We start from the raw sequence: 23,254 nt of genomic DNA on the forward strand, positions 1-23,254 counted from the left end.
GTAACTCCACTTGTCCAAAGAACTCACATGTAAAGTTTTACATTAATCTGCAAATTTTCTGTTCAGAACTCTGAGCTCGGTATTGTGTCAGTTAAAATCATTACTTCTTTGAATGGAAAGAAGGTGGCAAAACAGAACCTGTGGCTCCCTGCAACCGGATGTCTGCAAAAGGTCATCAGCAGTGCTAGCTTTTTCAAACTTTTTCCAAAGTTTAAAATGACCAACTACTTCACTCGTTAAGCAATGTTAAACCCACACTGGATCAATACCAATGCAGTCACAATGAAAGAGGTTCTATCGATTTACTGCAGCAAATGTTGAAAGGACAAGCCTGTTTTGTGGAGAGCACTGCTATGTTAGAAATCAGGATACTTTAGGAGCTTGGCTTATTGTGTATCTTCCAGAATGAAAATCAATATTCCAAAAAGAAAAAAAAAACAAAGAAGGTAGTAAAGGCAATTAAAGTATGTTTAATATTTTTGAAAAGAATGCATATACAAAGAACTGAGACATCAGACAAAGCATTTGGTTCAACACCAAAAGGTTATAAGATCTAGTTGGTGAAAGGTGAAACGTTCCTTTATAAAATGAAAAACAACAAAAAAGGTTTTGATAAAAATACATAACACTGGTGTCTACAACAGCAACTTTACCAGCTTACATTATCAGTATTAATATTCATCTAACCAGAGGAACCAGACTTTGCTCACATTTACTTCAACAAGTTCTGGCCAACGCCTAATTGGTCCCGGGCACCACATTAGAATACCAGAATACCACAATACTGTAAAGTTACCTGCCTTTCAGACCGTTTCTGATTCTCCCTCCCTTGCCCCCTTAAATACTCCTCTAAAGAAAGGTTTTGTTAACGCTGCAAACTAATGTGAGTTTCACGGAACAAAAAAAAACACATAAAATTATACATCTGGCATAAAAATCTCCATGCACTTCATTAAATTCCTATTATACAGTAAGTAAACTACAGAGCTGCTAAGACTGTAGTCTGCGTGGTGACTAGGGCACGTTTTCTAATCCGGACGTGCACACAGGGCCACTCGTGCAGACCGCTGCTTTGTTTCGGAAGGGGGACGAATTAAGGCTCATCTCCCACTGCTCAACAATAAAGAAAGCCAAGCTCCTGCTAAAGGAATCTCTAGACACTCTCTGAGCTTGACGCTGGAACTGTAATGAAAAGTGGCTTAGTCAGCAAATCATGGTCATACGATGCTTTGCCTATGAACTTCTATTTTAAACCGTCACCCGTCACGGTTTTAAATGGAAAAAGAAAAATCTACATAACCCTGTTTTTGGTTATTCCAATGTGGCACTCAGGATTGCAATTAAGATCTCCCCCCAACCCAATTTACTGAAATGTTACAAATTGATAAATCACAGCAGTGGCTCTATAAAATAAAATAAGATCCTGACAGTACAAATCATTAAAAACGTCAACTACTACATTGTTAGATTAAAGGGAATGTGGTCACAAAAAAGGTATGCTTCATTTTTTTTCAGCCCATGCCGAATGCAGGGGGATTTCTTTAATTCTCTATTGCAGAAAAAAATCTGAATCTTGTATTTGTTTTTTCAAACATTGCTTTAGAGTACAAAGCTGACGAGCAGCTCTTAGCGGAGGAAGGAAGGGGAGAGGCAGGGTGCTCATAGCAGCTTACACTTGCGTTTCTTCTTGGGCTCTGGTGGCTCCAGGGCAGCCAAAATTGCTTCGTCAAATACATTCTTTAGTCCTTTCTGAAAACAGAGAGAGTGGGAGACGAGGTCGGGCCTCATTTCATTGCTCGGAAAACACAGATTAAAACAAGAGAACAAGGAAGAGAGGGCACAAATCATGATAAAAACAAGCATTTCCTAGAAAATGGCTTCTATATCTTTAGCTGAAAGGGCATTAGATCTGACAACCTGGGAGTGGATGCAAGTGGGTCCATTTGTATCCCTGGGAGAGATCAATTTAGAGAAGCCCCTTGCACTTTCCACTTTGGGTGGTCAGAGGTACAGTTTAGGATATCCATATAAAAACTCAATCCATATAGATATAGAGAGGTTGGCTCTCAAATTGTTCTATGAACACTACTAGATAGCATTAATAAAGCATTTAGAAATGTCTTTCTCCATTCTAAAGTAGTACCTAAAATAAATTGCACCATGTGGAGATTTGTTTTAAATTGTGTAAATGTTTAGTTGGTTTAATATTTTGATTTTCCATCTCTTTCCCTGGAAAGTTACATTTGTTCAATTAGTTCAGTTATCGCCTAAAACAGTGGACCAACTCCCTGTAGCTTTAAAGCTCAGCAGAGTAGCAATTCCTGATTTAACCAAATCTATTAACTTTCTAAACTGCTCAACACTCACACAGGCTTCAAGTCAATTGTAAAGGGTGACAGAAGACCTAATGGGTAGTGGCTCTTCAGGACCAGGATTGTCCACTTCTGCTCTATATATCAGGTTTAACATTTTACACACTTGGGTCATGTGAAACTTCTACAAGTGTGGAACTTTGATAGATTCTCTGTATAAAACCTCAACAGGATTTGACAGGCTTTCCAGCACTTTCAACCCATTAACGTCAGGCGTGCCTTTAGCCATATTTATAGCTTATGTTGAACAGCAGGAACAACCCCAATTGCAAATCCAAAACTGAAAACAAGCCAGTCATTTACACAGTACCGTGTGAATATCACTAAATACATAAAGGCACAGATGTACAGACATTGTGCTGATAAGAGTCTTGACATAACTGGTCAATTATTTTGACAAAACCTACAATGGGGAAAAAAATGTTTAGTCAACATGCTTTTGACAAGTGGGAAAGTTTGCTGGCAAAGAAAAAAAAACCCACATTCAATGGGAGGAAATGCATGCCAAAAAATGAAAACTCAAGACAGGAATGTGACCACTGAAAACGAGACGGTTAACAAGAAAGTGGAGGTGTGGAGCACAGGTAGACACGGATTGCTCAGGACTCAAACAATTGGGGCCTAGGTGAGGGGTGAGGGGCTGCAATACACAAAGCCTGGCTTTAGACAGAAAGAAAAGAAAACGGGACTCCCTGCTTACTCCGAATTGCAGGCTTTGAGCCTCATCCCCCTTGATGCACATACCTCAGTTTTTACAGATATTTCAATCTTCGCTTGCCGTCAGTATTTGATTACCTTCACACATGATTTCACGGTAAGTCACACTGCCTCCCTGCCTGAGGGAGTGCAGTATCAATCTGTCAATCACAGACCCCAGTCCTTGTGTTTAAACAGGTAACAGGGAGCTTACAGTTATTACTGGCTTTGTTCTCGGTGCAGGATCAACTGACAACCAGGCAAATATACCAACTAAGCAAAAATCCACAATTCAGTTTTGTAGGGGCTTAGAAATCTGCTCATTAGCAATAGGAAGTTCATACAGATTATAAGACCTGTGATGGAAAAACAATCGATTCACCTGACAGCACAGACCAGAGAGGTCATCCAACCTAGTTTTCAATTCAGATTTTATTATGCCCGTTTTATAGGCTGAAACACAGTCTGTAATCACATGATTTAACCATAAACCTACAAGGAAATCAAAGCATAATCTCTCCCTAGGCAATAAAATGATGTTTTAGGTAGGAGGAATAAACAATTTTCACATTGCTCTAAAGATAACACTATAATCCATAGCTCTATTGTAACAGTCCAAACTGGTGCAACAGTATGTTTTCTGGAGTTCTGCTGAAATACTGCAGGAAAGCAAGAGATAGACAAGAAGAGGGTGACAATTTCAGTTTCCTTTATTCAGTTCACACATCATTTCACAAGAGTATACTGGGTTTGCATTCAAGATCTCATGTTGACACCAACATCTTCCTCCTATGGCAAACTACAGCCATGGTGTACCATGTATAGAATTAATATTCTATCATACATTTGTAGTAGTACAAAAAAATAATACATTGACATAAGGAATGGAAAATATCTTAAAATCAGTATTAATTCACAATGCATTCAACTGTAGATAAAGAAAAAACAGCTTCTCTTGAATCCTATCAAAAAAACACCAACCACTGAGAACACCATATAAACCATTTCTTTTCCTTAAAAAGAAAGTAAAAACTGACTCCAAGAACTATTTCAACATCTTTATCGCAAATGCCTATAAAGTGCTGATGTAGAGAAGGCGATTTTCAATGGAGGAATACATGTTAACATCCTCTTACTGGAGGTTATTCAAGAATGTGTTATTAGTCCTTAGAGTAAGGCAAAAGAAAAAAATAGCACAATTTACAGTAAAGCAAGATTCCCTCCGAGGCTAGGAAACCAGTCACAATTTTAAAAAGGGGGGAGTAGCGGAGTTTATTGGATGTAGAGACATCTTTACAGAAGAGGTGGAAGGAAAAAAGGAAGCAGCAAACAATGGGGAAAAAAGACTTTTAGAATATACAGCACTTCCGTTTTCGCTGAGTTTCAGGTGGTTCGAGGGCAGCTAGGATAGCTTCGTCAAATACATTCTTCAGACCTCTCTACAAAGACAGAGGGGAAGGGGGAGAGAACAGCATCAAGGTTAGCAGTCACAGCAAACAGGTTAGAGAGCAAGCACAACAAGGAGTCCTTCTGTGCGTCTCGAGGACCTGGCACAGCGGCCGGACAGGAAAAGACGCTAAGCTTGGCAACGATAGCGCTGAAAGAGAGGAACAGTATGAGAGAACAAAGCTCCGATACAAGTACCCAAAGGCTGCCAGCATCTGAAAGCATGTTAGAAAGTTTGGCACTCCTCAACTCCCATCCTCAAGCTAAAAGGTCTACTGCTCTTTAGGCAAAAACAGAAGTATAATTGGAACCAAATATTCACCTCACTGAACCAGTTTTACTCATTTCTCAGGTAAGGAAGGCAAAGCTTGGCCATCAAGGACAAGGCATTTGCTGGAGGTTTTTCCCGAACTAGAGATGCAAATGAATAAAGTCAGACCATGAAATGGTCGTTTTAATGCACCACCACAAAAATAAGACCTCCATACTCTTCACTGGTTTTCATAACCCATGCGGCTTTTGCAAAATACTAGAGGTAGCACAACTATTAAATGATTTATACACAAATGATGCTTAAAGTTTCCCTATCAAGAGCTACAGTATCTTTACTGACTAGTCAACATGCAAAGCTACAAAGGTGTTTTCCAAAGCAGAAAAAACTCAAAACCGTACTGGTAGAAGAAACTTAACCTTTGATTTTCAGCAGTGATGCCATAGAATATCATCATGGATACATTTATTGTTCAAAACTGTGCCTTTTGAAAAACTAATTTGCAAAAGGAACGCAGGGTACGAAAACAAGTGTATGCAGCTTAAAATGTAGTCTCACCTGTTGAGAACCACTTGCTGTTGCAGGCTGGACAACCCCAGACATTAGAATATAGGTTTCTCAAGAGACAGAAGTGGAACAAAGTCCATCCTATTACCCATGACACCACAGAACAGAATGCAGAGTACAAGTATAGATCCATTCTTCTAGGATCAAAAATGTATCCTGTAGGTCCTTGGTGTGTCCTTGTAAGAGAAATACATTTTTATGCTAGCTGAGGACAGACAGCTGCCTCAAAGATTCGCACTGGCGTACCAATTTGTATGACAGTGCATTAAACACAGCTTAAGGTTAAAATGTCATTAGAATGGGAGCAAAACGAGACGAGTATGTTTCTTAAGCAGTTACAACATGGTGATGCTCCCCATCATGAACCACTAAAAACTGAATGAGCATTATGGCCAAACAGCCTCATCACATTTGGAAACTATGTTCTTAGGCACAATTGTTTTTTCAACCTGCTTTCTTAATAGGACAGAAAGCAGAACTCCTCAGCTGAAAATATTTTGCTAGTACTTAAACTCAGTCCTCACAGTTTGAAGATTAATTTTAATTGACTATCTTGGATATTAACTTGTCCATCTGTTAACATTTTAAGAGCTTTGAGTATATTAAAATAAAGGTTAATTGCCAGACTACACTTGGCTGCTAAAAGAAATGTCATATTACATAGAATGAATGGAAAACACTGCCATTGGTACAGTTGCGGAATGCCGCTTAAATCTAGGAGGGATTTTACACAAAATGCAGTTTAGTAGCACACTTTATGAAGCAGAACCAGGAAATTAAATTATCCCGTTGGGATATACGTTCTGGCCCTTAACGTATAGGAACTCCAAGAAAGGAGACATCCACACACCTGTTAGGCCATTAACAGGGCATGCTGAAGAACTGTGACCTGTTCATTTCACATGTTTATTAATCACAGAGATAATAACTACTTCTACAGTCTTCTCTCCTTTAATGTGTGACAAAATAGCCTGGTGATGCTGCTAGGTTTTATGGTCTTATCTAAGATATCCATGTTTAAATGGACCATCTTATACCCTTAAACTACAAACTCCAATGTACAAAAGGTGCACATCAGTAGAGTAACTTTTCTACTAAAATTCAGTTTTATGCAGTGAGATACATAAGCTTTTAGCTGGATCCATTATCATATTTTAGGCCAAGAGATCAGCAACTGGATTTAGAGAAGGAAAAATTATGGAAATTAACAAGTGTCCATAAAATATTTAGATTTCTTGACTGCACAATGTCACAGTGCAGTAACCAATCCCAAACATGGCTGAAGAACATGCTACCAAAGAGTTTGTAAGCAGGTTTCAGAGGACAGTTGTGTCCTTACAAGGAGTGATGACCTTTGATTAATCCTGATACTATGGAAGCAACAACATCTGACAAATCTGTTGTACTTTGCACAAGAGCTTTTGGTAGCAATGCATTTAAAGGTCTGAAAAGCAGATCATACATATATATGCAGCCATGCACTCTGAGGTCACAGAGTTACTAGGCAGGCTCTCTATTTCAAATACTGGCAGCAGCTACTGATTCACTGCATGTCACACCTGAGTAAGAGGTAAATGAGAAAAACTATAAGCCTATTCTAAGTAACTTTGTAGGACTGACGTCAAGCCCCCTAGTGTCAATACATCCCTCTGGAGAAATAATGCAATAAAAATCATTATGCATTTAAACACTCATACTTCATCTGCCCACTGATCGCTTAGCAGAAGGTTCCCACTGTTTAAAACAGAAGGCTAACAGAAGGTTAGCTTGTAGGGACTGTGTAAAATATGGGAGAAATGACGACAATTGAGGGCCGAGGCCTAGGAGGATAAAAACATGAAATCATCACCACATTCAATTAACTCTTGCTTGTAAAAAGAAACACTGCCATATGCAAAAAATACTGTCAGTGTCAGCAATTCTGCAATAGGTTCCTACCTCAGCAGTCACTCTGACTCTACAGAATATACTAATTTCCCCTATGTTCAGTGGATTTTGCTCACGTTTTGAAAACAAATTAGGAGTAAACATTTCTTTAAAATGGGGCAGGTAAAACTTAAACAGCATCATACTATCAACTTTCCAAAACAGATCTACATATTCGGACTCACTTTCAACAGCACAATAAATGTCTTCTATTAGAATTGCTTTTTTGCCTTTAAATATCATTAAAGGAATAAAAACTCCCAATACTTCCCAATGCTTTAGTTCCAGTCCAACACAAACACAATAGCAGCATGGTGGCACAGTGGTTAGCATTGGTGCCTCGCAGTGCTGGGGCCCTGGGTTCAGCCCCTGGGGTGCTGTCTGTGGGGAGTTAGTATGTTCTCCCTGCATTTACATGGCTTTCTTCAGCATACTCTGATTTCCTCCCACAGTCCAAAAACACATTTCAGTCTGACCTGTATATTTCAATTGTTTGATACAAAAATCTATTAGGTGAATTTATGCAATGTTTAAGCTTCTCCCAGGAAATATAAAGCAACAAATTAAATCTAACCCTGCACTGGCTTAATAAATTGAGGGAAAAAAAGGAATAGGTGGAATAGGCAGATTGGGGAAAAAACAGCACAACTGATTAAATCACCTGTAAAATTCCAACTACCAAATCCAGACACACAGAGCCATAGTTCAGAACCTCATCTACTAATGACAGTACAGTCTATATAGCAAGGTATGACTTTAGCATGCAAAGTTGCATACAAGAACACTGGCAGGAATCTAGCTGGGAACATAAGTGAAATTTAACCACTGCATTCCAAATGACAAAAAGCCATTTATGCCCGTGTCTCTGTGCAAACAAACAAGGTCATGCCTCCACTTTCTTGTTTTTACATTTTTTCCACGTTTCATGTATTAAAAAGTCACAATATGAAGCATTCCATTGGCAACAATTATTTTCCCCTCAGTGCTGAAATAAAAACACTCCAACTTACCTTGGGCAGTCACAGAAATTGTACAGAATGCAAAGAAAACTCTTTTCAGTAGTGAAAAGCAATGTAGTCCTTTAACAAATATAACCCAAGTTCCACCACATAAGCAAACAATATATAATAATGGTAACATTTGCATGCTTGAATACTTCCATTGATTTTGTTAGGCAACAATTAAGTTAGTGTATTATACACGACTGCTAAATGAATTTTAATTGTGTAGGTTAAGCTATTACATCATTTATCTTTGCACTAAAGGTAGCAAAGTCTGAGGCTCCAAATACTTCAGTTCCACTGGCTTCATGAGACTCCCCTGCTTACTGCAATGTATTTGATTATATCTTAGTGTAATGGAACTTTGATACATTATAAAACATCAATAGCCTCTTTTCCATTATTCCTTTTTGCACTTATTATTGGCCCCTGGAGCTTATCATTGTCTTTAGTCCCTCTTCTTTATTAGCTCATGTTTAATGCTGAAAATGACAGAAACCAGCACCTTATGGACCCCAAACCTCCCATGACAGAAGGCAAAGTGGCACTGCCATGTCAGGGGGCGGGCTTTGGTATTATTTGATAAAAGTTCGGCTGTGCGTCTTACCTGCGTGAGAGCGGAGCACTCCACGTATTTGACAGCCTTCAGGTCGCGGGCCAGCTTCTCGGCCGTCTCGGGAGTAATGGGCTTCTGTTTGTTCTTGGCAAGCTTCTCGATTGTTGAGGGGTCATCTCGCAAGTCGATCTGTGTCCCCACCAGTAGGAATGGAGTCTTTGGACAGTGGTGAGTGATTTCAGGTACCCACTGCAAACAATGAAGACCTCGTCAAAAACTCCCTTTCTGAAAGGAAACTGAAGGATCCATTTCGACATCCACTCCCAGTCCATTTCACTTCAGCTTGCCATCAAGAGGGCCAAATTCTTAGACTTTTCTACTGTAATATACTGGAATGCCATTAGTAGAAGGAAAATACTAAACTACACTTGATTTTATATCTGCACATAGCAACATACTTGTCACAGAAAGACACAGGTAACTAAGCCATTCAACAAGCATTTTTTTTGCTAAAGGCTAACTTGAAAACACTGGTTTCATGCATTACCTACTGCATTTTTTCTTATGAAAACCCCATGAATAATGAAACTTTATGAAACCAACTCCCATCAGAAATCTAGAAAAACAGTTTTGTTTTTCACACCATTCCCAAAGGCAATACCAACATCACACTTCACTGCGTGGGAAGAGGTGCAGTTTAGTACAGAGGTTGGTCCAGATGAGCCTTATTTTGGCTTTTGAAAACAGAACATGGATATAGATCATATTAAATGCATACTGTAGCCTAGAAGCTCATCAGACTCAGCCTTCTCCCAGAGTCAAAACATTTTTTTTGACAACAGGTTTATCGCCAACAATGCTGGTACTTATTTATAGACTTGGGTGGACTGGAGCAATGTGGGTAAAATAACTACTTTTTCTCAAACCCACAATCCTCCAGGAAGGAGTTCAGAAACTTACTACTTTACACCAACTCCCACTTACACACTAAGAAAAGGTCAAAAAGTTCAAGGTGGCAGTCAGTCAGTTTTCTCTATTACAAAATAAGAGAACTCACCTTTTCTTTAACGTTTTCAAATGAAGAAGGTGAAACAACAGAGAAACAGACTAAAAAGACATCGGTCTGAGGGTAGCTCAGTGGTCGTAACCTATCGTAATCTTCCTGACCTGAAAGATAATAAAAAAAGGGTTAAAACTACTTTTGGCTTCTGCCTCGGTGAGCTGCAGAGAGGAACTCCAAGCAAGTGGTTTTCCAGCAAGGGGACTTAATAGCCAGCAGCCATATCATTCTACAACTCACAGCTGGCAGCCCACTGGAGCTCAGCAGGTGTGAGCCTGGTCAGTACCTGGATGGGAGACCTCCTGGGAAATACTAAGGTTGCTGCTGGAAGAGATGTTATTGGGGCCAGCAGGGGCGCTCACCCTGCAGTCTGTGTGGGTCCTAACGCCCCAGTATAGTGACAGGCACACTACACTGTAACCAGGTGTTGTCCTTCGAATGAGACGTGAAACTGAGGTCCTGACTCTCTGTGGTCATTAAAAATCCCAGGGCGTTTCTCGAAAAGAGTAGGGGTGTCCTGGCCAAATTTCCCATTGGTCCTTACCAATCATGGCCTCCTAATAATCCCCATCTATGAATTGGCTTCATTACTCTGTTCTCCTCCCCATTAATAGCTGATGTATCTTGAGCATTCTGGCGCACTATAACTGCTGTCGCATCTTCCAGGTGGGGCTGCACATTGGTGAAGGGGATCCCCATTACCTGTAAAGCGCTTTGAGTGGAGTGTCCAGAAAGTGCTATATAAAAGTGTAACCAATTAGAACTACACCCCTCTCACAAGGTTTCCATCGGATGACGAAGGTGCCTGAAAAGGTGTTCCTTCATGGGACAACACTGCTCCTTCAGACAGAGCTCTCGCAGAGGAACATTTCCAGTGAGCACATGAGCACAGCTGTGGTCACTCATGTCTGGTGTCCTGCTGCGGGCCTGAGCCAGGTACAGCTGCAAGCCGGTTTCCACACCTGGTGTCATCTCTTACACCCATGCAGGACAAATAGCTGTGAGTGGGCACCATCTTCACAAAGGATACTCAAGAGCCAGGAAAACAGAACTCAACAGAAAAACTAACCTTGAAACTCAAGAATAAAACAAATTGTAAGTTACTGGAAGGGACAGAGGTTTTTATCACTATCTGGTATGGATAGACATAACACTGATTTTTAAATAACCAAAGAAATAATGAGTATACTGCTTTAAAATACAATGAGGTAGTTAGATCCTGAGAAAACATTTCTGAAATGATCACATAATCACAAAAATAAATAAGAGCAGCTGCAGTAACAAAAACCACCCAAAATCTGACTTTTGTTACTGATGATAATTTTCACCCAAGAACAAAACATGCATAAGAACATGTATTGGTGCACTGACTGTTTTTTCATTAAGGGATTATGCTGTAATGTTGTTAAGACAATGACAGATTTTAAAGTTCCGGATGAAAATAAGCTTCAATTAACAGCCACACATCCTGTGTGAATCTATAGTGCGTCTCTACATCACTATGTTCCAGCATTCGTCACACGTCTCCACTACCTCGTTCAAGTCAAAATCAATACTGTTCCTGCTTCTGCTCTGCCTTGTCCAAGTTAAAGGATGAGGTCTGTACTGGTCAAGTAAGAAATTATTGAAAAACTTCAGAGCAAACAGTTGTTTTTAAATGGGACAACAGTGAGTTAGTCTCAAAATCACGTACATTTAAATGTGTATTTTATTTAGTGATTTTGCCAAATAACTTCCTCCCAACACAGCATTGCAGCCAAGAGAGCAGAAGGGAGGGGTCCTGTTTCATATATTCAAATATCTTTGGCCAGTTTTAAATTTGCCATGTTTATATTTTCTATTAATCTTTTGAGCCCTAAAAAGAAAACTAAACCAATGTGTACAAATATCTTTAAGGCTTATTCACGTCTTCTTCTCCTTACACCTTAAATATGTTAATTATAATGCATTGCGTACTGCTATGTTCTGTTAATACTATAATGCAGTGTTCACGCCAGAAAGATTTTGGAATTAAACTTATAAATGTATGAAAAAAACTGCTATGAACATTCAGATATGTTTATGTATCTTTGACACCCAGGTCAGTAAGAGCCTTTCCTCTGCAGGTGAGACTTCCTCACCGGTCGTCTTGCCTGGGAGGGCAGGAGGCACAGTCCTGCAGCTGGGCAGGGCAAGGCCTCCACAGCGCAACTTGAAACCGGAGTAAAAGGCATGCAAGACAAATGCTCACTGGCATGATCGGCTCAGTCACACCCAAGAAACGAGCCACTGAATCCCATGTGCAGTCAAAGCCGAACGTGACTGAGGTAAGTTTACCAGTCACCCCCGCTGAACCGACATGGGAGGGTTTTTATGGCAGGCAGCTGAGCCGCCCAGTGCTGCGGCACACTCCTTTCCTGCACAGCTGGCCTCCGCGCCAGGAGACTCTGGCAGGAAGCACGCCCAGTGGCACAGATCCAGCACTTCCCTTTCCACACCACAGTCTCCCAGAGCCAGAGCGCATGAGAGCTAGAAATGAGGTCAACTCCAGGAACGCCTCTTGTGTATGGAGAACAAACCCTAACTATTTTCAACAGTGGGTAGAGAACATCTGGATACATGTCAGTCCTTATTTCATATATTTGAGGCTTTTCCTAGAAGAGCAAAATTGTTTTCTAAGGCTAAGGTTTCCGATCTTAAAGCAATTAAATCATGCTTAAACAGGAAAAGAGTAGGGATCCAACCTGCAGGGGGCTGATAGACATTCAAAAGGAAAAACTGAACATTGACTATTTAACAGTATTATCACTGTAACCTGCTTCTGAAGGTTAAATCTCAATTCTAACCTGAGCAAAGACTTAAAGGTTTCTGTTAATCTTCATTCCAGATTTAATATGCAACAAGTCAGAATGAAGGAGATCTGGTACTCAGTCATGAAAATCCAGGCTAGCACACTTTTATACAGACAGACAAGAGGACCTGGTTTTTGCACTTTCAATATATGGTGTTTCACACCATTAAACATCTGAAGTAGACACTGTATATACAAAAAAAAATACTGTCATTAAAAAAAATACTGTACCTGCAGTATCAAATAATCCTAGGGTGTATGGCTCCCCACCAATCATAACCGTAACTGCATAATTATCAAAGACCTGAAACAAGACAGGGAAAAGATAAATGAGACCTTTGTTCAGTACAAATATTTCAATTATTTTTAAATAGACACTAGAAGGAGCCACTTCACAGTATTTTCTTTCTAAAAGAAACAATAAGCAACCACAAGGGATTGAGGAGCAGTTCTGCCCTTGCACTTCAGAGCCTGTGATCAAGACATGTGGAGAATGTTATTCTGACAGCTATCTGCCATTTCAAAGTCTGACTTCCACACCATTCAACTGCCAAGATGTTTAATGCATTTCGTATCACAAATTGAACCAGAAAAGCAAAAGGATTTTATTTTCTTGTCAAACTTCAACATTATCTCCGATATCCAGTTAGTGTCTCCACTTAAATCAAACTACCCATCTTCCTCTAACAAACTAGCCACATTTTCATGAGGATCCGGTCATAATGGGTATGTGGGTTCACTTCTTAAAGCAACTAGATCAGTGTTTGAAAAGCCTTACTTGGCAACTACCACTTCAGTCTGGGATTCTTAAAAAGTCTGTATACAAGATACTGCTTTCTGAACTGGCAGATCATGACTGCGTCTTAATCTATGAGCTAAGATCTCAACCACAAGATCAGAAGGTGCAATGGGAAGACCAAGTCCACACACCAGAGAGAGCTGAGGCAGCAGATCGAGACTGTGGCGACTCCCACAATGACTAGTAAGAGGCCACTATTAAACAAAGAACCTAAAGTCAGCTACCCACACCCGGGGGCCCTTCAGCACCCCCCCAAATCATCTACTGAAAAAATCCCAATTTGAGCAAGTTGCCTCTGGACTACAGGCAACAACCTGCCCTCTGGGCACACACCTATAACAGCTCATCCACTCATCATTTGCAACACAAAGCTCATAATGTGGCAACATGCTTCCTGCACGATAGAATAAAACACTTCTCAACTCGCCTCCCAATCTAGACCTCCACAGCATTTGACTGCATTTAAATCATCACACAACAATGACAGCTGTGGTGCGAATTTAAAGAACAATGCCCACAAATAAACAGAATATTAACTCCGAAGAGAACAGGACTTACCGTTGGTACATATTCAGAGGGGAATTTGTTGGTTGTATACGAGATTAAGAGACAAGTTTTACCCACGGCACCATCCCCCACCACAACGCACTTAATTGTCTGCATGGCTGCGCTCGGTTAAAATCTGCTACTTTCATTCACCAGGACCTGGAAAAGAGGACAGAGTAGGAGTTAGCATTCAGTTGTATAGCTGAGACCACAATTTTAATTGTACACTAAAAAAAAAGATGTAATAATTAAACTTGGTGTTGTGCATGATAGTAATGCACCCATGTCACTCTGCAACTCACAACTGGCAGCCCACTTGAGCTCAGCAGGTGTGAGCCTGGTCAGTACCTGGATGGGAGACCTCCTGGGAAAAACTAAGGCTGCTGCTGGAAGAGGTGTTAGTGTGGCCAGCAGGGGGAGCTCACCATGCAGTCTGTGTGGGTCCTAATGCCCCAGTATAGGGATATACGTTTTAATTAACAGACACTCTTAAAAAAAGTCAATTCTGATACCTTTTCTCACAGCACATAAAGGATATAAAATGTCGAATTACAACACGAGTGAGACCTAGTTATCACGTGACCAAGAACGTGGAAAACAGTTCAACATGAGTGGTAATTATTATTGTTACGAATTAAGTTTTCACTTAAAATGTAAACCCTTCCTCCATCTTCATCACATTCTTTCCCATCCTCCACTGCAACATTTCCTGACTCAAGCATTTTCACAAGCATTCAGATAATGAACGATATCACAGAACTGTAAGATACAATATTGTGTAACAATTTTCCTCCATGATGCTGCTATCTAGATCTTTCCCCTGCCTAATCCCAGTCTTACCCCTTAATACAAACTGAATACTTACGGAAACTCTGCATGATCAGTTTGCCAACCTCAATTTCATAGAAATCCTTAATTTTAAATCAACAGCTGTCAATCTAACAGCAATATCGTATATTATAACCAAGACAGGAAGAGGGGCATTCTTTTGTCAAAACAATGGATATCACCCATCTTCAGGGTATGTTTCTGCATCTTTTGTTATTTCAAGTTTGTGAAATCTTAGTATATGTGGCCCAGACTGATGACCTGTTCTTTCCAACGAAAGGTCTTATTTGCATTTGGATAGACCATCTCGAAGTGCTTTCGCCCACCTGGGTGAGGAGGAGTAACCATCCTGTGCCAGCAGCCCCTCTACACACCAGATGAGCTAGCGGAGTGAGGAATGATTCCGCTAAGGGTGAAGGTGAGGCCGGGTGAGCGCAAAGCAGAACAGCACAGTCCTGCCACCACACCAGAGCACTGGTTCGGAAATTCTGGTGCACAAGGAAGAGCATCACCTGGATCACTTACGGCAGCAGCCTGGAGTTTTCTTTCGAAGTCACTTAATAGTTCTGAGCAGACTTAGTCCTACTTAGATTTCAACGTGAACCTGAGGCTCCAAAGCGGTAATGCTCCTATAATAATAATAATTTGCTTACACTTATATAGCACTTTTCTGGACACTCCACTCAAAGCACTTTACAGGTAATGGGGACTCCCCTCCACCACCACCAGTGTGCAGCCACACCTGGATGATGCGACAGCAGCCATAGTGCGCCAGAACACGTCAGCTATCACTAGGGGAGGAGAGCAGAGAGTAATGAAGCCAATTCAAAGATGGTGATTATTAGAAGGCCATGATTGGTAAGGGCCAATGGGAAATTTGGCCAGGACACTCCTACTCTTTTCAAGAAACGCCCTGGGATTTTTAATGACCACAGAGAGTCAGGACCTCAGTTTCACGTCTCATTCGAAGGACAACTTGTCTTCATGTAAACGAAGTGGGGAAGTGCGGATGCAGGATCTTTGAAGGGGTGAAACGAGGCAAGACTGACCAGAGGATGCATGTTTTTCATCGTTTCGTCTGATTGCATGCAATGCAGCCTGCTAATTTTAATTTACACATTACAGTCGAGTCCCGATTATTCAACCTAAACGGGACAGATAGTTTGTCAGATAATACGGAAACTGAGTAGACAAATCATATATTAATTGAAGAGCAGCATAAGTATAAAATTTGATTTATTAATCTACTGTAATACTAAAATAACAGAGTACAGAACTATTGATAGTTATTATTTTAAAAAAAAATGAGTGACTGGAATCCGTTTCCCAGATGTGCTTCTCTTCCTTACAGCAAGGTATCGCCCACGTCTTAGTAACATGACAGCAGCAGCAGTGGCCTCCTCTTGCTGTTCAACGTAAGCTAGTGCCGTTCCGAAAAGATAATCAGAAAAATAATCATCACGAGCGTGATATCAGCAAGCGAAGCACGTCACACACGGAGAGACAGAGCAGCATCGGACTGGGCAAAATATTATGCACGCGCACACAGTGTACTGTATACACTGTACTGTATACACTGCACACTGAGGTGATTGGCTATGTCGGATAAAACAAAATGTCGAATAAACATAGGTCGGATAAGCGCAACTCCTCTGTACTTTTGTTTTTCTAAACATTACAGTACTCACTGACCACATTTATGGCTGCCAACCTCTCAAAAGCATACAACAGGTTAGTCCCTCACCATTTCTTATTAATAGAGAAAAGGCAGTTTGGCATATTTTGATTTGATTATAGTGTTAGTCCTCAATGTGTATTTGCATTACCCACTTCGCTACCTCACAGAAAGGTACGCTGCTTTTCTGTATACAGAAATGCCAGAAAACTGCATTCTGAATTCAGACCTCATACTGTAAGGGATACTGTAACTTTCCCCACGAGCCCAGATAATTGAGAGCAGTCTGCGGCTGGCTCAGTCAGCAGTGTTTTCTTACTGAAGGCTGTTCTGTTTTTACAGACTGCAGCGTAACAGAATCCGTTAAGCCTGAAGGGAGAAGTTTGCGTTTCTTTGCAGATTGTGTTTCACTCTCTCTGGGTTAAAAACATGTGCAAAGCACAAGAGAAAAATCAGCACAGGTCTTCAGAACAGCTGTGTAAAAGTAGGGTGGATCCAGCTGGAGGGCTTTTTGGGGTTTGTACAGTGCCAGCCCGAACAGGCGTTTCTCATTTCAAGGGTATCGCGGATTTGCAGATAAAAAAGAACTAGTGCAAAAATCTATTTTACATAAATTCAAAATACAGCCTTTCAAAAGGCATCACAGAAAGCAGGCAGTCAAACATGAACCCCACCCTCCCTCCGTAAAATCTTCCTTCACTTGATCGCCCAGGCAACACACACTGCAGAAGAAGCAATCTCATGTGTTTTACGGACATCTTGAAACAGCAACAGTTAATGGCTTTGCTTGAAATATTTAAATTTGTTGCTCAAAACCACACCACAGAAATCCATATTTGAGCAACAATGGACACAAACGTGTGGGGAAAAAAAAGTCATAATAAATTTTTCACAGAGCAGTTATGCATTTTACACCATTCAGCCCCTTGTATTTTTTACAGTGTGCGGACTCAAATGAAAGCTTGCAATTCACAGTATAACAGAACAGCTTTCAACCTTCGTGCTGCCTTACAGCATGAAAAAGTCATTACAGTAAAAATACTCCTTTTGCTTAATTAACTCACAGAAGTGGCCTGTAATGGGCTGTTCTATAGCTGGAAGCATTACCTTTAATACCTTATATGTACAAATTATACAGCATACAGTTCTCAATTTATAAGTATGGTAATTGTAGTTCAAACATACTTGTTATATGCAATGTATCTTCTTTTAATTCAGTATTTTTTCCAAAACCCTTTTCTGTATACAGAAATGCAAGAAACCCTTTGGCAGATGGAATAAAGTTGCTTCATATCAGAGATTGACTTGAAACAGATCTGAACAGCAAACACGAGTTCTGTACAAGTGTGATCTAAAAACTAAAGAGATCAGTAGCGTGTTCAATTTCTCCACATGACCCCCTTCCAGACAGTCAACTTCATTCGCTTCATTTTAATTCATGTAGGTATTAAAAGAAGGATAACGAATACCTGGAGAAATCAGGATGGAGGGCAAACGTACTCCTTTTCACACCCGTGAAAGCTCATCACAGGTGTGAAGCAGTGAAACTTGCTCCTAAAGAGGAGCTTTCATCAAGCGTCACGCTGCTCATCGAGAAAGCCACCTCTGGAAATCCTGGACAGCCCAGAGAGAGCAGCAACCCATTTGGAAAAGTCCTAAAAGAACATCCTTCATGCCAGAAAAGACAAGAATACTCCTGGCGGTGGAGAAAAACCGCTTGAATGAACAGGGCTGCCGCTGGCCTGGAAGAGATGGACGGCGCTGACAGAGCTTTATTAAGTCCACCTTCTTCGCTGCTTATTGTTTTTCTTGGAGGGGCCTGTACATGCTGACCCAGGCTCTTCTCGCAGGAAATTAACACATTCCTAGGCCAGCCACACCATCGCATTTAACTACTACTTTATTGCTCACGGAGGGCATATGCAAACAGCTCCCACAGCTTGTTAACAGAGCGACGGCTGTAGAACTTCGCTAACGGAGTGGGTCAGCGCTCATTTACAAACTTAAGCCCAATGACAAACTATACCTGAAAACAATGGCAAATTTTAATCAAAGGCACTAGAATCCCAGTTCCGAGGGTCAATTATTCATTCATGCTTTTAACCAAAGTAATAGCTAAATCTCTACTAGTTGCTCATTTATGCCTGTAAAGCGTAGAAACAAAAGCACAATGAAGTTAAGATGCATTAAAGAAGGGCCAATTACATCAAATAAGGTTGAGTTTGAATTATAAGGAAATGATGAAAATGTGACCCTGAATGGTAGGGTTGTGGCACTGATGTTAAAAAAGTATCCTTTCCCCAGAAGAAAAAAAAAGGTCCTTTCTGCCTTGTCATGCAGTAGCAGTTTCACCACCACCTTAAGAAAGGATGGAGCTGTTTCTGTGGCTCCTTCTGGTTAAGCTGAAAAGCCAAAACCCTCAGAATGTTGCTCTTGAGCTGCTCTCTCTGAACATAACAGCACACCACTAAACACGCAGTTTTCTTATTATTCACCCCACATCCTGGACAATGTCAGTTACATCTATTACAACACCTTCACATACTGATTGAGCCCATGATAAAATGGAAAGTTAGGTTCTTAGTCCCTGCACTTGACGGCAAGGGTCATTAATATCTTGAAATTGTCAAGGTTTATTCCCAGATAGAAAAAATAATAAATCCATGTAGTATTCTAAATACATCTACCAAGTTATTTCACTATTTGTTTTTCTCTTCCTAGATCAATTGCATGTGTATATCAGGGCCTTAAATCATTTAATTGAAGTATTTTAAATATAAATTTAAAGGTCTCATCAAACAGCACAACGTCCCCAGTTACCAGTCTAGGGTATTGGTTTACAAAGTCTGGTCTAAAGGGAAAAGCACTGCCTACTGGTCTTCCAGCACCAAGCACAGCGGCAAATGGGTTTTCCTTGGAAGTCGCCCATCCCACCATCCCAGTACTGATCAGGCCTGGCCTGTCTTCCGAGTTCTGACACAACCGGTCCACAAGGTGGTAACATTTCTGAAAGTTACTGCAGATTCTTCTGCAGGAAGCTGAAGCTTATTTTGAATGATTTCTGGGATTTGCAGTAAGCACAGTTGTGTAGTACTTGAATGGAAATTTCAGTACAATCTTTACTATCTGGCATTCATGGTGCCAAATAAGCTGGTTATCAAAATATAAGCACGTTATCACAAAAAGCAAGTTGGAGCACATTATTTTTTTTGTACTGTAAATTCACTATTTCAACTTTTTACAGTGCAGTAAGTAATTACAATATTATACTACAAACTGTAAAACCTATGCCAGACCATGTGCATGTAAAGGAAGATACGACTCAAGCTTTGCTGGATAGTGAAAATATTTTGTGATAAAACTAAGCAAATGATCTACTGTCTGTGCTATGGTGAATGTCTACTGTAATGGAGCGCACTGAATGATGGCAGCGACAGAGGATGATTTTAAAGTGGTTTATGGAGAAAATTCCAGTTAGTAAACAACTAGATACTAAAGCTTTTTTGAGAGTTTACAGTACAGAATAGGTCTCCTCATGCAACCCAAGATCTTGTATTAAACAAAATACAGGACCGAGTATTTATCCCCTACAAATATGCCATCAGAAGTTACCAGTTAGGAGGCAAGTCGTTCAAGAGAACAGTTTGATGACGAAACATCATTACAGCAAGAATTAACGGCAGGTGGTGAATATTTTAGAGAAAATCGCCTGGAACCCAAGACTCCTTATCGAATCACAGCTAGCTTTCCCCACTGACAAAGTAAGCAACAGTGAAACAAGTGGAATACCGCTGGGTTAACTTAGCTTTGTAAGTAATGAGAGCTGTCAAGCTTTATTTCTCTGGCAAAAAGACCGAACAAAGGGACAAATAGTCCAAGCTGCACCATTTGCTTAAAACAAAGCAACGCTGCTTAGAACTGAGACAGGATACTTTAACATAAACCTGCTTATCAGGCAACAGAATGGATCCCTGAAAAAGTCACCACAGAGTAAAACTCCCTGGCACAAGGAAGCTGCCATGACAATTCTATTTTATCCCACAAAGTTAGATCAATTGTTTGCACTGTGAATGCTTCGCCTCTGAAATGCAGTCACCTCTCTCAAAGGCATATCACTGATCGGTGTCTGAAAGCCCCGAGTTCACTGGCGACAAGAAAAAACTGGAATCAGCAGCCCAAGGATGGTAGGAACGTCGAAAACAAGCTCTGATTAGCACTGCCGATGACACTTGTGATTCTCAGCTCCAAAATAGCTTAGGACGTTCGTCATCTATGTACTGAACATTTGGTGTAAATTAAGAGTGAGAGTGTTTCAGAATTTCTTCCAATCTAACAGTACATCAAATTAACAGTTTGCAGTTACAGATATAGAAGAGGGTAAGAATTCTTAGGTATGCAAATTAAGTATGATTCTTACAAACACAGGAATATAAAATTTCAATCTTGAATTAGACTAAATTATTAGATAGACTACTCAGTTGCAAGAGTTTTGGAAATCACACTGGAAATGTAATTAAAAAACATGTTATAACCTTAAAAACGAAACATCCATTTTAATCACAATATATTGTTTACAGTATATCAGTGAAAAAGCAGTGAAACCCGTACATTTATTCCAGAAATGTGCTACTTTAGAAATGAAGTCAATCAGTAGGGGAAGATATATATATGGTATAACTTGGTCCATGGCTGGGTGGCACAGTGATAAGCATTGCTGAGGGGTTCAACTGCTGTATCAACTAGCCGTGTGGAGGATTCCTCCCCGTATTCACTTGGGTTTCCTCCCACAGTCCAAAGACATACTGGCAGGTTAAGTGGCTTGTGGGAAAAGCGGCCCTGGTGCGTGTGTGCATGTCTGTCCCGTGCTGGACTGGTGTCCTGTCCAGGGTGTAGCCCACCATGCGCCTGCTGCTTGACGGGATAGACACCGCCTCCCCCGTGGTCCTGAATTGGATGAAGGGGTTAAAAAAATGGGGGGACGGAACATGGCAAATTTCTGAACAATGCATGCGCCAACTGCTGGTTTTCTGCAGCAAAGTCTCCTCAGGACCCACTTGCGTGATGATTAGGTGAAAAACGAGGGCCAAGTGTGCATTTTTCTAATATGCTTACTGCGGTGTTCTTGTAACAAGCGAGGGACCAGCAACTTCCACAGACCCTCCTGGGTCCCCTCTCCTCTAGGTCATGAGTGCTGTGAGCTGACTGATGTGAAAGCAGTTAAGCCACTTTCCTACAACGATGCTAACTGCATCCTCAGGGAACCTCAGGGTACCTCAGGGTGAAGCCACCAGAATCAAGAAAGCTAGCTGACTCTTCTTGCCCTTAGAGCATAGCAAATAAGCTAACAGCACACTTAAAATGGAATCTTCCATCAATGCTCATAGTGGTCACTAGTGCCTGAATCATGAGTGTCAAAAACAATTTTTTTTGTTTTTCTCATTAATATATTTAAACCTGCTAGGAACTACTTCCCAAAGAACAAGCTTTTTTCCCCACTATAATGTGCACATCATGGCAGGTTATTACAACAGAACCAACTCAGAATGCAACTCAGGGTTAAAGCTGTAGGTCAAGTTCAGAGTCAGTGCTTTACATGAGGACTTAAATAAAAGTGGTTAATGTATTCTAAGTGCAAACAAAAAGAACAAAGGTATGTAGGGAGGATGGCTCACCCTAAGGCACAAACATGTCTGTTACATTTCTCGAAAAAGGGTGATGAGTTTAAATGAAATCTACAGTCCTGCTGAAAGAACAATCCATTGCAAGGAACGCTGACAAAATACAAATAAGATGCTTCATGGTCAGGTGGTTTCAACTCAAGATCTCTCTGCACAGGGAGAGCAGGGGTGAGAGCTGTGTCAGCAACAGACCTACCAGCTTAATTAAAACTGAGGGGTTTCTGGGAAACCAGCGTTAATAAACAGTTTAAATTTGGCCAGAACACCAGTTAACACCTGATCCAGCAAGAAGGACTTGGATCCTCAACTTACAATAAAATTCAGAACACGAACTATATATAGTACCAGAACATACAATATCAAGCCACAGATAGAAGCCCAATCAATAATGATTAAGAAAAATCAGCTGGATTGCTATAACCAGTAGCAATCTAGTACTCCAAAGCACACAGGCATACCTGCCTCATTATCTCTTTTCCCAGTCCAATCGCATGAATAAAATATTAATTTTAAGAGTTTCTCTACTGTAGCCTTACAGGCTGGCAAGTCGGACTTCTGTTTGGAAAGGAACAAGTAATAGGTTTATTCCATGCTGAAAAAAAGAAGAGAACACAACGTTTCGGCCGTGGAGCCTTCTTCAGGTGTTTGGAAATACTTCTATAGCTGATTTGGGTTAAACAAAATATTATAACACAACATTTCATATTTGGTGAAAACTAATTTACAAGCATTAAGGTACTGCCCCTGATATTAGTTTTGAGAGGCGAAGAACATTAAGTTTGTAACCTCTGCTGTCAACAGCTAAACAAGACTTTTTAAGTAAATTAAAACCACTTCAGAATAAAGCACTGAAAAAGTGTTTCCAGTGCAGTCCAGTTCTTTGTGAAGAACAGAAATACAAAACTTAACTCAAAACTAATAAACAGCTTTAAACATGGGTCAACTGTCCCATTTGAAGGTGGAACTGAACAGGTTTCACCCTTCATTACAGGTTTTAAGTGGC

At 40.5% G+C, this 23,254-nt stretch overlaps 1 protein-coding gene across 2 annotated transcripts in view; it reads right to left on the minus strand.

The window, feature by feature from the left end:
• Positions 1 to 450: 450 nt before the first annotated feature.
• The window catches only part of cdc42 (cell division cycle 42), a 32,929-nt gene continuing 10,125 nt past the window's right edge, over positions 451 to 23,254 (minus strand). The window contains exons 2-6 of one of the 2 annotated variants that reach the window (XM_015336783.2): positions 14,083 to 14,229; positions 12,957 to 13,029; positions 9,893 to 10,002; positions 8,887 to 9,084; positions 451 to 1,749 (exon numbers count right to left, since the gene is read on the minus strand). In XM_015336783.2, coding sequence (XP_015192269.1) covers positions 1,660 to 1,749; positions 8,887 to 9,084; positions 9,893 to 10,002; positions 12,957 to 13,029; positions 14,083 to 14,187 — 576 coding nt within the window. In that variant the 5' untranslated portion in view covers positions 14,188 to 14,229 and the 3' untranslated portion in view covers positions 451 to 1,659. Of the gene's footprint in view, positions 1,750 to 3,760; positions 4,508 to 8,886; positions 9,085 to 9,892; positions 10,003 to 12,956; positions 13,030 to 14,082; positions 14,230 to 23,254 lie in introns of those variants that run through there. The other variant, XM_006641859.3, reaches the window with a different exon arrangement.

This window comes from Lepisosteus oculatus, chromosome 25 (genome assembly GCF_040954835.1).
Source record: "Lepisosteus oculatus isolate fLepOcu1 chromosome 25, fLepOcu1.hap2, whole genome shotgun sequence".
Taxonomy (NCBI): Eukaryota; Metazoa; Chordata; class Actinopteri; order Semionotiformes; family Lepisosteidae; genus Lepisosteus; species Lepisosteus oculatus.